Here is a 13983-nt window from a genome sequence, read left to right as displayed (position 1 = left end):
GATACCCTTGAATTAGACATGTCATTTTGGCCTTTATAGCTTCCTTTGTCACGAGTTAGGTTGATCTTTATCTGTACAACCTCAGAGTAACCTGTAGCAAGGAAGCACGTTGAATGAAAGGTATTAAAAACACAACCCTACCATTTAACCCACACCACCCTATCTTGTCCATATCTAATGTTAGGGTTAAGACGCATTACTTAAACTTAGATCCTCTTCAGTTAAGTGCGTACTCATTGTATGTACAATAGCATGTGCGTATTTTCTGACTGTCTTAATCTGACCACCCGAAGACTTCTGGCTAATTCTGCCTCCGCAAGCGTGTGTTTTTTACCGACACGGTCTGTGGAAAATTTTTTAGACGATTGCATAACTTGTACAGAACGTGTCGAAGGTAACTGTACTAAAGTAGGTGGTGGTACCGAGGTCTCAGATTCAGTTCTTCAGATGAATGAATGCGCACCGTGTGACGAGTGTGACATACTCAGTGCAGCGTCTCCACTTCCTGGCAGCGACCTATTATGTTCTAACTCCGCAACACCACACTTTCCACTCAGCATTTATGTTGTGATCTGAGGTCAGTGTGCACCTTTGCTGGAGCATCGAACGTCGCCCCCACTCCCACGCCACTAGTTTGGACCACAGATTAGTGGCCATGTCAAAAAGCTTTTTTTGAAACCAGTACAAATTACAAATACATCTCAGCTTCTCGTCTAGGAAATGAGCTTACACCACAACGCTTTTCCAATTTATAGAAACCGTTTATAGATAATAAAAAATATTTACACGTGTAAAAATCATTTATACAATGCAAGGTTACAAAGAAGATATGTTATATACATGCTGACAAGTGAAAACAAGGGTAACAAAATCCTGGCGAAGATCCTCATCCGCTTTCTTTGGTTTGCACGCGCTCGAAGTAATCGAAGGATTCGTACACAGGTACCTGGCACTGAGGAGAGGCAGAGAGAGGAAAAACGGTTACACAGACGACGACGTTGCACAGTATTATTAGCATATCACAGGCCGATTTCTACACAGAGGCTGACAAAGACTTAGAATTACACAGAAACAGGATGTCAGTTGCATGGGTTGAAAAATGTCTCAATACTGGAAGTCACCCCGGATGGAAAGATGGCCAAGAGAGTTTAAAATGCTTTGTGTCTTACAGCGTGTTACTGTAGGTGTTTGTGCCTATACAGTAATATATGTCTGTACATCGGTTCGGTGGAGGGTTGTCCATAAACCAGAGGGTATTCCCGAAATGTGTCACATGCAGAAGTGTCCTTGAGCATTTTGAGTACCAATAGGTGGAAAGGCGCTATATAAAAAAAAACCCATTTACCATTTATATATATCAAGTATTTGCAAGACCTTAATCCAATAGAAATGTCGTGAATGGACCTAAAGCAACAAGTTCTTGTGAAGAAGGTCATCATCTCAGAACTGAAGCGGTTCTGTACAACGGGTTAAAATTCCTCTAAGCCGCTGTAGACGACTGTGTGGCAGTTACCAAAAACTCTTAGTTGCCGTTATTGTTGCTCAAGGGGGTCATGTCAGATGGTAAAAACAAGGCTTGACTTATTTTCACACCTGATAGATATGTGAAGATGATTCAATTTCCTGAATAAATTTTTTTAATTGGGAGCCGCTGAAGCTCCGAGTTGTTTTTATGCAGAAATGCTGAAAATAGTGAGGCACGTAAAGACTTTTATTTATTTATTTATTTTAAACAGCACTGTGTATACCGATCCGCCATAATATTGTGACTACCTGCCTAAAACTATGTAGGTAGCACTTTTGCCGCCGTAACAGCCCCGATACATGAGCCGCTTTACGTTTAATTTATCGAATGATTAATATTTAAGTTATATTTTATACAAATAGATTTATTTTATCGTATTTTATAACTAAATGTTTTTTATGATTGTCCAGCATTCTGCATTTTCTTTCCTGCAGCAACATCATCACTATTGTTGTTTGGAGCCAAAAAGCTCAGACTGACCCTTAAATGGGCAACTATTTGCTATTGTATGCACTTTATTAGTTATGTTAATGGTAATTAATTGGGGATTATAAGAAGCAGAGATAGAGCGATAGAAGCCGTTATTGCACATTTCTAATTTGCACAACAAGGAACGTCAAAGGCATGAGTAACAACCACAAATAGACACAAACAGGATGTCAGTTGCATGGCTTGGAAATTAATCATAACTAATATTGCTGACAAAGACACTAGTACGATTGGTTTTAGAAATTCTTTCTCGATCATGCTGGCGACAGTGGCTCAGGCTGTAGAGCAGGTCGTCCAGTGATCAGAGGGTTGACTGTTTGAATCCCGCTCTGTCCCGGTTACTGTCGTAGTGTCCTTGGGCAAGACACCTTGCCCCGTGTGAATGTGTATGAATGTGGTGGTCGGAGGGGCTGTTCAGTCCACATTGGCAGCCATGCTTCTGTCAGTCTGCCCCAGGGCAGCTGTGGCTACAAAAGTAGCGTACCACCACCAGTGAGAATGTGTATGAATGAATAATGGGTTCTGTAAAAGTGCTTTGGGAACCACTTTGTGCGTTGAAAAGCGCTATATAAATCCAATCCATTATTATTATTGACTTTTAAGGTTACGCATACGATTTGATCCCTCCAGGTGTCTACTCATACTCACCCACTGAGAAGAGCCTCTGGAGGAGCTGGTGCTGTGTTTGTCCACCTCAGAGTCGACGTGAGGCACCTCGTAGATCACTCTGGCTGCTTGCGCTGAACCCACGGGCAAAGCACATGAAAACACAAATGGTCAAACATCATTTGAATGTGAAATGTGCTTTAGGTTAGCACAGAAGAGTATTTGCAATCAGTACCTTATTTTTGGCAACACTTTGAGAACAACTGACACCAAGCTACTACTAATACTCTCAGTCTGATACTGTCAGTCATGTGAGTCTAAACCACCTGTCTATCACCTGGGCAAGCCATCAGTTGAGAAAACCGACTGTGTGCAGACCTCATGCAGCCACTTTTGAGAAGTTACTATGCGTGTAAAACTACTTCTCTTATTTTAGCCTTAACCAAATACTGAGATCTTTCCCTCCTTCAGACATTATTGTGAGTGTTATCCTGTGACGCCTTTTTCATCTTCAAACAGTCAAACACATGGATTGGAATTACAGTTTCACTCCAAATTTCGCTTAAAGTATGCTTAATAATGATAATAAATGCATTTTTAATAAAAGTATTTCAGAATTTAGATCAATTTTTTACATGTTTTTTTTACAATGAACCGCTACACAAGTCCACTAGTAGCATATGTAGCATTTTGATCTTAAGAAATAACTGAATAATCGTGCTGGTCACTTTTAAAGCACAGCAGGAACTAGTGTTTACCAGTTTAGCATCAGCTGACACAAATGGTAAATTGAGAGATGTAACCATAAAGCTCCTTTCACACAAATCATAATCAGTCACTATTGTGGTTCGTATTTTTGTTGCAAATATTAGCACTTTTGCCTTGAAAAAATACGATTATTTATTGTGAGATATGTTTCACAATGCTGAGATACCGGAACATTGTATAATGTCTTAGAAATATTTAAATCCCATTATTTCTAAATAAATATCCCAACAAAGTGTATTACTATATGTGGTATAGTTTAGTATAGTATAGTATAGTATAGAATAGTATAGAATAGTATAGTATAGTATTATTTGTAATATAACATATAATGTAATATATTACATTACAAACATGATATTTAAATCAAGCGTTTGGACGTTCAGAATATTTCAATCTCACAAACCTCACTATAAACATTTTAAACTACTTCCTTAGAAACATTAAAAAACAAAAAAGTCCCTTTTGACTTCATGTTTGCTGAGTAAGATTTTTTTTAAAGAAACACTCATGCAACTCACCCAGAGGTGAGTAAATAAATATTCATGTGTTTTGTAATTTAGTTGGAACCACCACTTCTCCTGCGACGTGTCCGCCAAGTTTCTCAATAAAATAAATTTGATGGATGATGATTTTTTATTATTATTATTATTATTTTCTTACCTTCTTTCCTTCGCAGAGAGCAGAAACAGACGACAGCGATGAGGAGCATTGGCGCCACCACAGCCAGGGCAATAATCACGGGTTGTGGTAGATTAATGGAAGGTTCTTTGTCTAGATTAATAATGACATTGTTTTTTTTAAATGATAGTACCAAACATTAAATAAAAATGTTTTCACCTTCAGTGACATGTTTTTCTGATTTTTTGTTTACCTCCAGCTGTTTTATTGGAGGTTTCTCCAGATGTTTCATTGTTGGATGTAACTGTGATGACTGTACCGTTTCCAAGAGCTTTAACTAAAACTGGTATCTCCATAGAAACCCTGCAGACGTATGTACTTGCATTTTCTCTTGAGATACTTGGAAAGGTCAGAGTTGAACAGTCATTTTCCTCCTCTTTCTGAAACACTTGAGACTGAATTGTCATGTTGAGATCTTCTTTGTTTTGTGTTTGACTTTTCAACCAGTTCACTCGAACTCTTGTTTCCTGTTCCCCAATGTTCCCTGTCCAGCAGCAGTTGATCTTCACCATCTCCCCCTCCATGACAGAAACATCTGGACTCTGAGTCACAACTAGTTTTTCTGATGCAGCACCTGGAAAGAGACATGGTGAAATATAAAAGGTCGTCTACTTTGGACACTCGTATGCGCCATATGCACATGGTTTATATTATAGTGATTTACTTTTTTTTTCATAACACAAATCATAACATTTTACTTAACGCAGGCGAGTGGCAATCACACAACGAAAATAACATTTGGTCACACTTTTTTCTCAGTTTCAGTTTGTGTCTTCACAAACAAATTTCACAAAATGTAAACCAGTGGAATATTTAAAATCTTAAAATAAGATTAGCGTATGCTGAGAGAATCTGAGTAAGTAGGAAGCTGAAAGCAACCAGACGGTCTGCACACATTTCACACACGTTACCAATAAACACATTTATCTACAACAGCGCATATGTTCGTGTTAAAGGTTTGTACTCACTCCAAGATGAGAGGGCGCAGAGGGACGCGAAGAGCAGACCGCTCAGCAGCAGCTTCATCTTTCCACTCTGATTCATCGCTGAACACTCATCTCTCATCTGGCAGCAGCTCCTTCGTAGTCCCTCCCACCGCCACCACCGACCAAGAAGACAAAAACACGACGGGCATCTTCAGAGTTCCGTTATTCTTTTGAGAGAGAGAGAGAGAAGTGAGAAAAACCACAGGGTGCACTCGTTCCTCCTTCAGACAGAAAACAGAAACTACAAGAAGTAGCCTCTACATGAAACGTCTGAGAGGGAGAAGGAGTTGGAAAGTTAGATGATGGCTCGATTTAGGGTTTTGATTCAGCTTCTGATAAAGCAGCCAATCTGCCGTGTCATTTTTCTTGGCTTTGGTTTGTAGAAAGCTTACTGTAGGAAACTGCGGGGGTTTAAGGAAGTGGGTTTTTTTCTTACCACTAGGAGCCCCCAAACTCTTTGAAAGACCCTTTCAATCCTTCTCCAGGAAGCATTTCTTAAAGCCTGACACCTCAGATTAAAAAAGAAAAGGCCTTTTTTGGGGGGTGGGGGCAATATCTGGATCATTATCCAGACCATCAGTCCTCAAGGCTGTCACAACATTTCATAGATTGGAACTTGCACTAAGCTGCACTTTATGTACATCATTAAATTATTGACATTTTCTCTGTACATCTTTTGTCTGTGAGGGTGTTTCTTATCCTTAAGTATTATTTAAATGTCAGTGTATTTATGCATGAGTTTAAGGCGCGGGACTCTGCAAAATTTCGTTATGTCCTCGCGATGACAATAAAGACTCTTGATTCTTGATTGCGCAGGTCTCCCTTGCGCAGTTGTGACTCATCAGAGAATGGACATTGGTTGTCCTGTGGTGTCTGGCAACTTAACGTTATTAGTCACGTCGGGAGGGGGGGGGTTTGGCTTAAGGGAGTGGCTGCTACCAAAAGTTTCCCCCTAGAACTTGTGAATTGTCACAAGATAGTCAACGTTATTAACGTCTCCTGTCAGTGTTCATAATGTTGTGGCTGATTGGCGTAGGTTCCACACCTCTGGCTTTTCTTAATCTGGCATAAATGCTACGAGTGTCGGCCTATGTCTATTTTAGCTCTCGGCCTCAGACAATACTTTTTAGGGAGTGGCTGCTACCAAAAGTTTCGACACTCATAATGTCATGAGTGTCGGCTTATGTCTATTTGAACTCTCGGCCTCAGACAATACTTTTTAACTAATCTTCCTTAATCTCACCTGAGGCCTCGGGCCGCTTTCTTGTCACATCTTCAACAAACAGCTCAAGAGTTTATAGATTAATATCAGTAAAACTAAAATAACAGCTATAAACAAATGTAACTCGCAAAACTGGGGCATTTCTTTGCATCCACTCTGAGCTGCTGGTTAATAATCATCAATAGAAAACATTCTTTGCAGCAGGCCTCTGTGTGCGATTCAGAGTAAACCACAGTGTGGGGGCAATGAAGACTAAAAGTGTGACTTCACATGTGCCCTAATAGTTCAGCTCAGTGTCAGCTGCAGATGTGCATCCGTCTTTGAACACAGTTATAACACCTTTTTTTTTTTTTAAAGGTGCATTCACTGGCAGCTATGTTCTGTGTTTGCATGCTATAAAAAAGAAGAAAAAAAGAAAAAAGGCCGTGGGTTCTCTTTAGATTTCATTCTCCCACGCTCCAGGTTCATACTTCTGCATTATGGGTGGTTCCTCCACATCCAAACACAGTGCCAGTTCCAGGAGAGCGTGTCTTAACACTCCTATGTTATGTAACTGTACCTTTTTTTCTGATTGCACATTATAAACCCCAGTGCTGCTGTTCTTCATTTGCAGAACCTAAACTTAAATGTAAGCTATGAAGGAATTAGAAGAATTGGAAATGTGAGGAACTGCACAATGTAAGTGTTTAAGGTGAAATGAGATAGGATTCTCCTTTAATCTAGTGATTTATGCTATAATTATGATAATATGGAGGTTTATAGAATTATGTCTTTGACCCTGTTCGCACCTGGCATTGCATCTAGGTTGATCTGATGGCTGGTGTCTCGGGTCGCTATATCTACTTATCTATCTATCTATTGGCTGTTATTTCAGAACCATGAACATTGGCAATTGTTTATGAAATGTGTGTCATATAGGAATGGCTTAAACAGGCCCGTGTCCATTTCCTGGTGAGTCAGAACAGTTTGGGGGGCACAAGGGAAACCTATTTACAGGTGGAAGCATATCAAGTAATAAAGATAAAGAATTTCTTATTATTTAAGAATTATTAATCGATGAAGAACATCATGCAAGCAGCTGGAGTCTCAAAACAAGACCACAGACAGTATAACACTGTCACTGTCTGAACACCTCATCAAAAGTGAAGCCAAATCAAGTAGAGCTCCCCTGGTGGCCGGAGGCTATAGTATAGGTCATAAGCTCCGCCCCCTCCATGTTAGCAGATGGGACCAGGGCCAAACTAAAACACAGCAATTTTTTTTTTCCAATGATGGTTTTAGTCATCTAGGGTAGTTGATGTAATGCTGATGCATGTTCAAGTGTCTAGTGTTTTGAATTTCATGTGTTTCAGACAGGAAGGAAGTCATATGGTGCGATTTCACAAGCCTGAGTGTGACACACCCCTCTGCATTTGCTGGGGAAAAAGGGGATTGCAGTAATATGCTTGGTTTTCTGAGACACAAAAACATGAAAAAGTCAAACTAAGTGGTTTAATTATTTGATACAGGAGCAACTGGTTGACTATATACACTTGACAAACTTGACAAAAATATCACCTATTTTGTTCTACAATGGAGTTCAAGTGAGCCGTTTTGTGCGGCTGAGATGTGGTCTGAATGTTTTCCTGTCAGCCCCCCCAAGATGGGATATCCAGGGATTAGACTTTTACCAACCCACTCAACAAAATGCTCAGTTAAATTTAATTTTGGCCATGTTCACTGCCAAAACCAACACCTTGAACTGCTTCCTGGACGGCTACTGCGGCTTTATGGTGCACGTTATCCAACTGAAAGAGGCCAAGGTATGTGGTCTCCAACAAAGTCTAGGTATGCCCCACTAAAACTGTGCCCAGATAACATCTCAGGTATACAGAGTAGGTTCTACTTGTAGATGCACTGGATCTCCATTAATCTTTTCTTTTTACGTTTGCTCAGACCCATGTGGTAATTTCTGTGGTCTCTCCCTCTTTTTCTTTTTTTTTTTTAGTTTTGTAATCAGATAATTTCACTAAACTGACTCAGGCTGACAATAATTTTGCTAAGCGGACACGAAACTTCGAAAGGATTGCTAATGTAAGACTTACACCAATCGGCCACAAAATTATGACAGGATTAGTATATATCATCGACCGTCTTGTGACAATTCAGTGTTCTGCTGGGAAACTTTTGGACATGGGTTTCGTGCGGGTTAGTTAGACATGTAGCACCCACTGAGATCAGACCAGGCACCCCCACTGCAAAGCAATGATAGCCCAAAACAATGATAACCCTAACCCTAGTCTATGAAAAACTAAAATAACATGAATAAAAGCACAAGGAGTGCTGTAGGCCTCAAAATTCAATAGATGCCAAACTGATCAAGTATCTGTGGGATGATCCACCATATAGGCCCCTCCCATTAACCCACAGGACCCAAAGACCTCCCACTAACCAGAAACCACAGAACACCCTCATTCTCTGCTGAGTCACAGCTGTTTTTGAGACAACAAGGGACACCTAAACAAAATAAGACCGATTGGCATTTCTTTTAGTGGCTAAAAGTTGATCTGGAGCATTGACAGTATAAACTTTGGAAAAACCCATCGGAAAATGAAGGACAAACAATGAACAAAAATTAAGGCATTTGTCGAGAAAGCCTCGTTCGCTCATTACCACATGCTTCATCGCTCTGACTGGCTGTAGGATGGCATGCAGTCTTTAAGGTCCAAACTAGGCAAAGTTTGACTTTGCATCCCCATAGGCCTCTCTACAGCTAACAGAGACGCTCACAGGTTTTCATGCTGTTAATCTTATTCCCTTTCCAAAACCAAGCCTCTCTTCTTGGGAGCACATGGCTTTCAAAAGCCCACATTTGAGTGGTCCACCTCTCAATCCAATCAAGCAGTCTGCCACATCTGGGAATTTCCTTCAGCCCATTACGCACAGAGAAATCATGCAAACCAGGTGCTATTTTTATTTATATGTTCCTGAGGAGTAGGTTAAACCATAAACTTAGTTTTTACACTTAAACTTTTTTTTACAGATATAGGCACTAATCCGTTTGGAAAGCAAGAATTAAAGGCGGTTTGTGTCCATATCTAGAAAATATCATCCCATTTCTTCATCTCATTCTCCTCCCTCCTCTATCACTCTCTCTTCTCTCTCCTCTTCTTCTTGGTCTTCCTCTCTTTTTTGGGTCCAACTCGCTTCATTTCCAGGAGCTGCAGAAACACAACACCAGTCAGGTGAAGTCTAGATGAAGGTTATATGAGGTCTAAATAGAGGTTTCTGTCATACCTGATGTTCATTTCTGAGCTCTACTCAGGAAACAGTGGAGGCAGATGAAGGCTATGACGAGGGTAAGGATGGGCAGGCACCTCAGGGCAAAGATGAACTCTTTTTTAAGGGGAGCTTCTGAAATGTTATCTACAGAGACACCAGAGCAGGTACATTATGCACAAGCTAACACCACCAGGATTAAAAAAAAGAAAACGTCTCAAAATGATACAGTGATCAGCCACAACATTATGAATGTTCTTAGTGGGGATCTTTGCTTCCTATGGGTTGAGGGAAGGGGACATCTAAGTAACATCCACATGAATGATTGCCAGGTCCAGAAGCTTCCCAGCAGAACATTGAATCATTTCAAGATGGTTAATGTTATTTACATCTCCTGTCACTGGTTTTAATGTTGTGGCCGATCGGTGTAAGATTTCCCTGTGTTGGTCTCAAGGACAGTGGTTGTGTTTTGGATTTTGAGCTTTTGTAAACAGACGTGTTCCTACAATATTTGGGTTTAAACTTACCTAAAACTGTGTCTCCAGCTGCTTCATCAGATGTTTCTTCAGTTGTGTCTCCAGCTGCTTCATCAGATGTTTCTTCAGTTGTGTCTCCACATGTTTCCTCCTTGAATATAACTGTGATGACTGTACCATTTCCAAGAGCTGTAACTAAAACTGGTATCTCTATAGTCATCTTGCAGATGTATGTACCTGCATCTTCTCTTGAGATATTTGGAAAGGTCAGAGTTGAATAGTCGTTTACCTCCTTTTTCTGAAACACTTGAGACCAATTCTTCATGTTCAGATCTTCCTTGTTTTGTGTTTGACTTTTCAACCAGTTCACATGAACTCTTTCAAACTTCCCTGTCCAGCAGCAAATGATTTTCACCATCTCCCCCTCCATGACAGAAACATCTGGACTCTGAGTCACAACTAGTTTGTCTGATAAAGCACCTGTAAAGAGACACAGTGATGGAACCATTCACTGTATATGACATTGTTACGGCCTCATAAAATTGAAATAACACAAGGCTCAATGAGACCACAACATATAAGGATGCCACACAAGGATTTCATGGTCGCCAAAAGAAGGAAACTTTACTGAAAATTTTCCACTGGGACAGAAAAGGAAAAAAGGTTAACCCATAAAGTTATGAAGCAAAGCGAGATGGAGACCCCAGCCAAAAGGAGCAAAAGAGGGAAACACAGAGCAAGCCACGCAATGGGCCGTCGCACCCTGTGCTTTCCCCACTAATTACGCCAAACAGGACTACCGGCGGTCTCTAATTCAAACTAAAATAACAAACTCTGCCATCAAGGTCAGAGGAAAAAACCAAGGGTTAACTTATTCAAAAGAAACAAAGCAAACCAGAGTGAGAGAGACTGGCCTCTCTCTCCTTCTCCTTTTTATCCCCTACCTGACTGTGAAATGCCCACCAACCTGTGAAGAAGGGAACAGAGAGAGAGGAGAAACAGCAGAACTCAACACTTTTCTAGGTGTGGAGCTACCTGGCCACACATAACAGACGTGATCAGACATGTCATTATGACCACCTTCCTTATATTGTGTGTTTACTCCAAAAAAGTTGAAGGAAGGGCTCTCTGTGGTGTATCATCCAGTTGGAGGCCAGGTGTAGTGCATGGTCCTCATCCTGTCCCCCTTCCCTTTTCCGGGTTTGGGGTGTCTTTTCTGCAGTACGTCAATAATAATTTTTGGAGCTTCACATGCCGATTGTAGAATCCCCTCCTGCTCAGCTCCAACACTCTCCTTATATTTGGTATCTTTTCTCCAAAAACTCCACATTAGTGAACAACAAGACCCTAACCTCTTAGGGCTGATATTTTACAGAGTGTTTAACCTTTTAACCTTTAAATAATGAACACATTCCACAAACCTGGAAAAGGGAAGGGGAACAGGATGAAGACCATACACTACATAGGTCAACACCTTATGCTGTTTTTCGTTTTTTAAAGTTTTTCCTAAAGTGTTTTTTCTCTGTGTGTCTGTGGGCGGCCATGTATTCTCCACCAAGACCTTCAATGACCCCCAAACTTACTTAAAACACCTCTTAATAATATAATAATAAGACTAATGGCAATATTAAAAGGTACATTAGTGAATTGATCACACAGTTCATCTCATCTCATCTTCCATACCGCTTAATCCTGTACTAGGGTCACGGGGGTTGCTGGAGCCTATCCCAGCTGGCATCGGGCGAGAGGCGGAGTACACCCTGGAAAGGTCGCCAGCCTATCGCAGTCACACAGTTCAGTAAAATGTTAAGATGTATTTACTGGCTGTAGCTAGTCACATTTCCGTCAGCCTGCCTCAGGACAGCTGTGACTACTGAGGTAGTTTACCATCACCAGGGTGAGAGTGTGTGAGCGAAGACATACAATTATAAGCCCTTTGAGCGTCTGGAAAAGAGAAATATAAAACCAATGCATTATTTACTTACTCCAGGATGAGGTGGCACAAAGAGATGAGAGCAGCAGACTGGTCAGGACACGATCCATCCTCTCAAAGATAAATGAATAAAACACAGAGGTAGTGACATTTGATATAGAAGAGGAAGAGAAAGATGCCAGTGTGGTTTTTACTGACAAAAGGAAGATGCACTATCAAGAGTCAGTTCTCACAGGAAATAATGTCACTGTCCTATATAGAACAGTCTTCTCTATGCTAAATATATTAATAAACATAAAACTAGTTAAAAGGTCACATGTAAATGAGTTTTGTATGAGCAAGACACAGCTTTCATTTTATGTTTTTCAGCACAATTTGTTAAAACCCTGGTGCTGTACCCAGGAAATGTTCATTTTTAGCCTGGAAAAAAAAGAAAAAAAACTTCTTAGTGCATAACTGTACATATCGAACAAAAGGACAAGATCAATAATACATCAAACAACACATAAAATGTACTTAAACTTATATTTTCTGTAAAATATTACCTATCTACATACCTAGTGTGTCCTCACTCTCCGTCAACTCAACACATCTTCAATAAATCAGGAAATACCGTGGGCAGCTTTTTCCATTTCCTGTTCAATCAGCCTAACTAGCATGTCTCTGGAGGTGGGAGGAAGCCGGAGTACGTGGAGAAAACCCACACAGACACAGGGAGAACATGCAGTGTGAAATTAAGTTTCATGTTTTATTGTAGGTGGCTTTTATTGAGCTAGTGTCAGGTTCATCAACCTAAAACATTCATAAACATTGCACAAAGAAGAGAAAGACAAGAGTTCCTTTTTACTCGCGAGGAGAACGGCATAGATACGTTCAGTTACAATCTCCTACCACTCTGAAGCGTATCTCACCGTACCCTCTCTTTATTTCATTAGGGAGGTCCCTGGTTACAACAGAAGTTGCAGCGCTAATGGGGAGGGGAGCACATATCTGCAACTTCTCAAATGATACAAGCACTATCTTCTTCTTGGTACATGTTTAATCGCTTTGACCTTGTCCTCAGGACTGTATGCTCCGTCTTCAGTCTTATTTCTGTGGCGGAGACGCACTTCCTGCATGTCACTGATGGCTCTCGGATGACTCAGCAGAAATCAAGGCTCTCCACTTCTCCTTCCTGCAAAACAACTCCACAGACATATTCTGTTGCACATTGGCATACTTGGAGATTAATAGATACATAAACACTCAGAGGAAATATGGGATAACTTATGTACAATAATTCCAACAGCTAGCAACTAAGGGAAAAAAAACAATAATTGGTCCACAGAAGTGTTTACACAACTATTCACAGATCATCAGCTGAGTTCGTTTCACTTCTTTCCAGTGTTTCTGACTCTCCTGCTGTTTCTACCACTCTTTCTTCTCTCTCCTCTTCCTCCTCCTGGTCTTCCTTTCTTCTTTGGGCCGGAGCTGGTTCATGTCCTGGAGAAGTGACATAAAAACCAGTCAGATGTGTCTGCTAATGCATGGTCTGATCCAGAAAGGAAGAGGAGGAAGGATGGAGGAAGCTAACAGAGGAGAAGAAGATGAAAAGGAGAAAGGGTGAAGTAGAAGGATAAAGAGAAGTAGATGTGGAAGTAGATGGTGTCATGTCTGTCTGTCGCATGTTTTGAGTTCCCTGTTTTCATTAGTTTCACCTGTGTCTTGTTAACCCATGTGTGTATATATAGCCCTGCCTTCCCTCTGTTCCATGTTGGTCTCAATGATTTTTAGTCCCCACGTTCCTGTCTTCCTGGTGTTACCGGCCTGAGCATTCCCCTTTAAGGAGGTGGCCTTATGGGTAGTGTGTGACGTAGTCAGCACGTAGCCGGATTGTTTTTTTTTCTTTTGAATAACGTCACGCTGAAAAGAAGTGTGTGAAAACTATACAGTCGGTGTGAATACACTCCACTCTGCAGCCATAAAAAGTATTGTGTTGTACGAAAGGAAGAACCGTGCCAAATAAAGCCCCGGTGCATGTGTTCATCTATTTCGCCTCTCCT

General features: G+C 40.7%; 1 protein-coding gene and 1 long non-coding RNA gene across 3 annotated transcripts; both read right to left on the bottom strand.

Moving 5' to 3' along the window:
* Positions 1 to 740: 740 nt before the first annotated feature.
* LOC125003222 lies at positions 741 to 12110 on the bottom strand. 2 transcript variants are annotated; one of them, XM_047577347.1, is made up of 5 exons: positions 11994 to 12110; positions 4260 to 4640; positions 4049 to 4159; positions 2663 to 2754; positions 741 to 952 (listed from the first exon to the last, which is right to left on the bottom strand). In XM_047577347.1, the coding sequence occupies exons 1-5, from the start codon at positions 12049 to 12051 to the stop codon at positions 887 to 889; spliced, it is 708 nt and encodes a 235-aa protein (XP_047433303.1). In that variant the 5' UTR covers positions 12052 to 12110; the 3' UTR covers positions 741 to 886. The 2 variants fall into 2 exon arrangements, with proteins under 2 accessions (XP_047433303.1, XP_047433295.1); XM_047577339.1 differs by lacking the exon at positions 11994 to 12110 and adding an exon at positions 5035 to 5286.
* LOC125003421 lies at positions 8684 to 10889 on the bottom strand. Its single transcript, XR_007112209.1, has 3 exons — positions 10060 to 10889; positions 9551 to 9679; positions 8684 to 9474 (listed from the first exon to the last, which is right to left on the bottom strand). It is a non-coding gene; the product is annotated as an uncharacterized LOC125003421 (long non-coding RNA).
* Positions 12111 to 13983: the final 1873 nt, after the last annotated feature.

The sequence above is a fragment of the Mugil cephalus genome, chromosome 1, assembly GCF_022458985.1.
Source record: "Mugil cephalus isolate CIBA_MC_2020 chromosome 1, CIBA_Mcephalus_1.1, whole genome shotgun sequence".
In the NCBI taxonomy this organism is placed as follows: Eukaryota; Metazoa; Chordata; class Actinopteri; order Mugiliformes; family Mugilidae; genus Mugil; species Mugil cephalus.
Note: the sequence above shows the minus strand (reverse complement) of the source record. Positions and strands in the feature narration are given on the sequence as shown.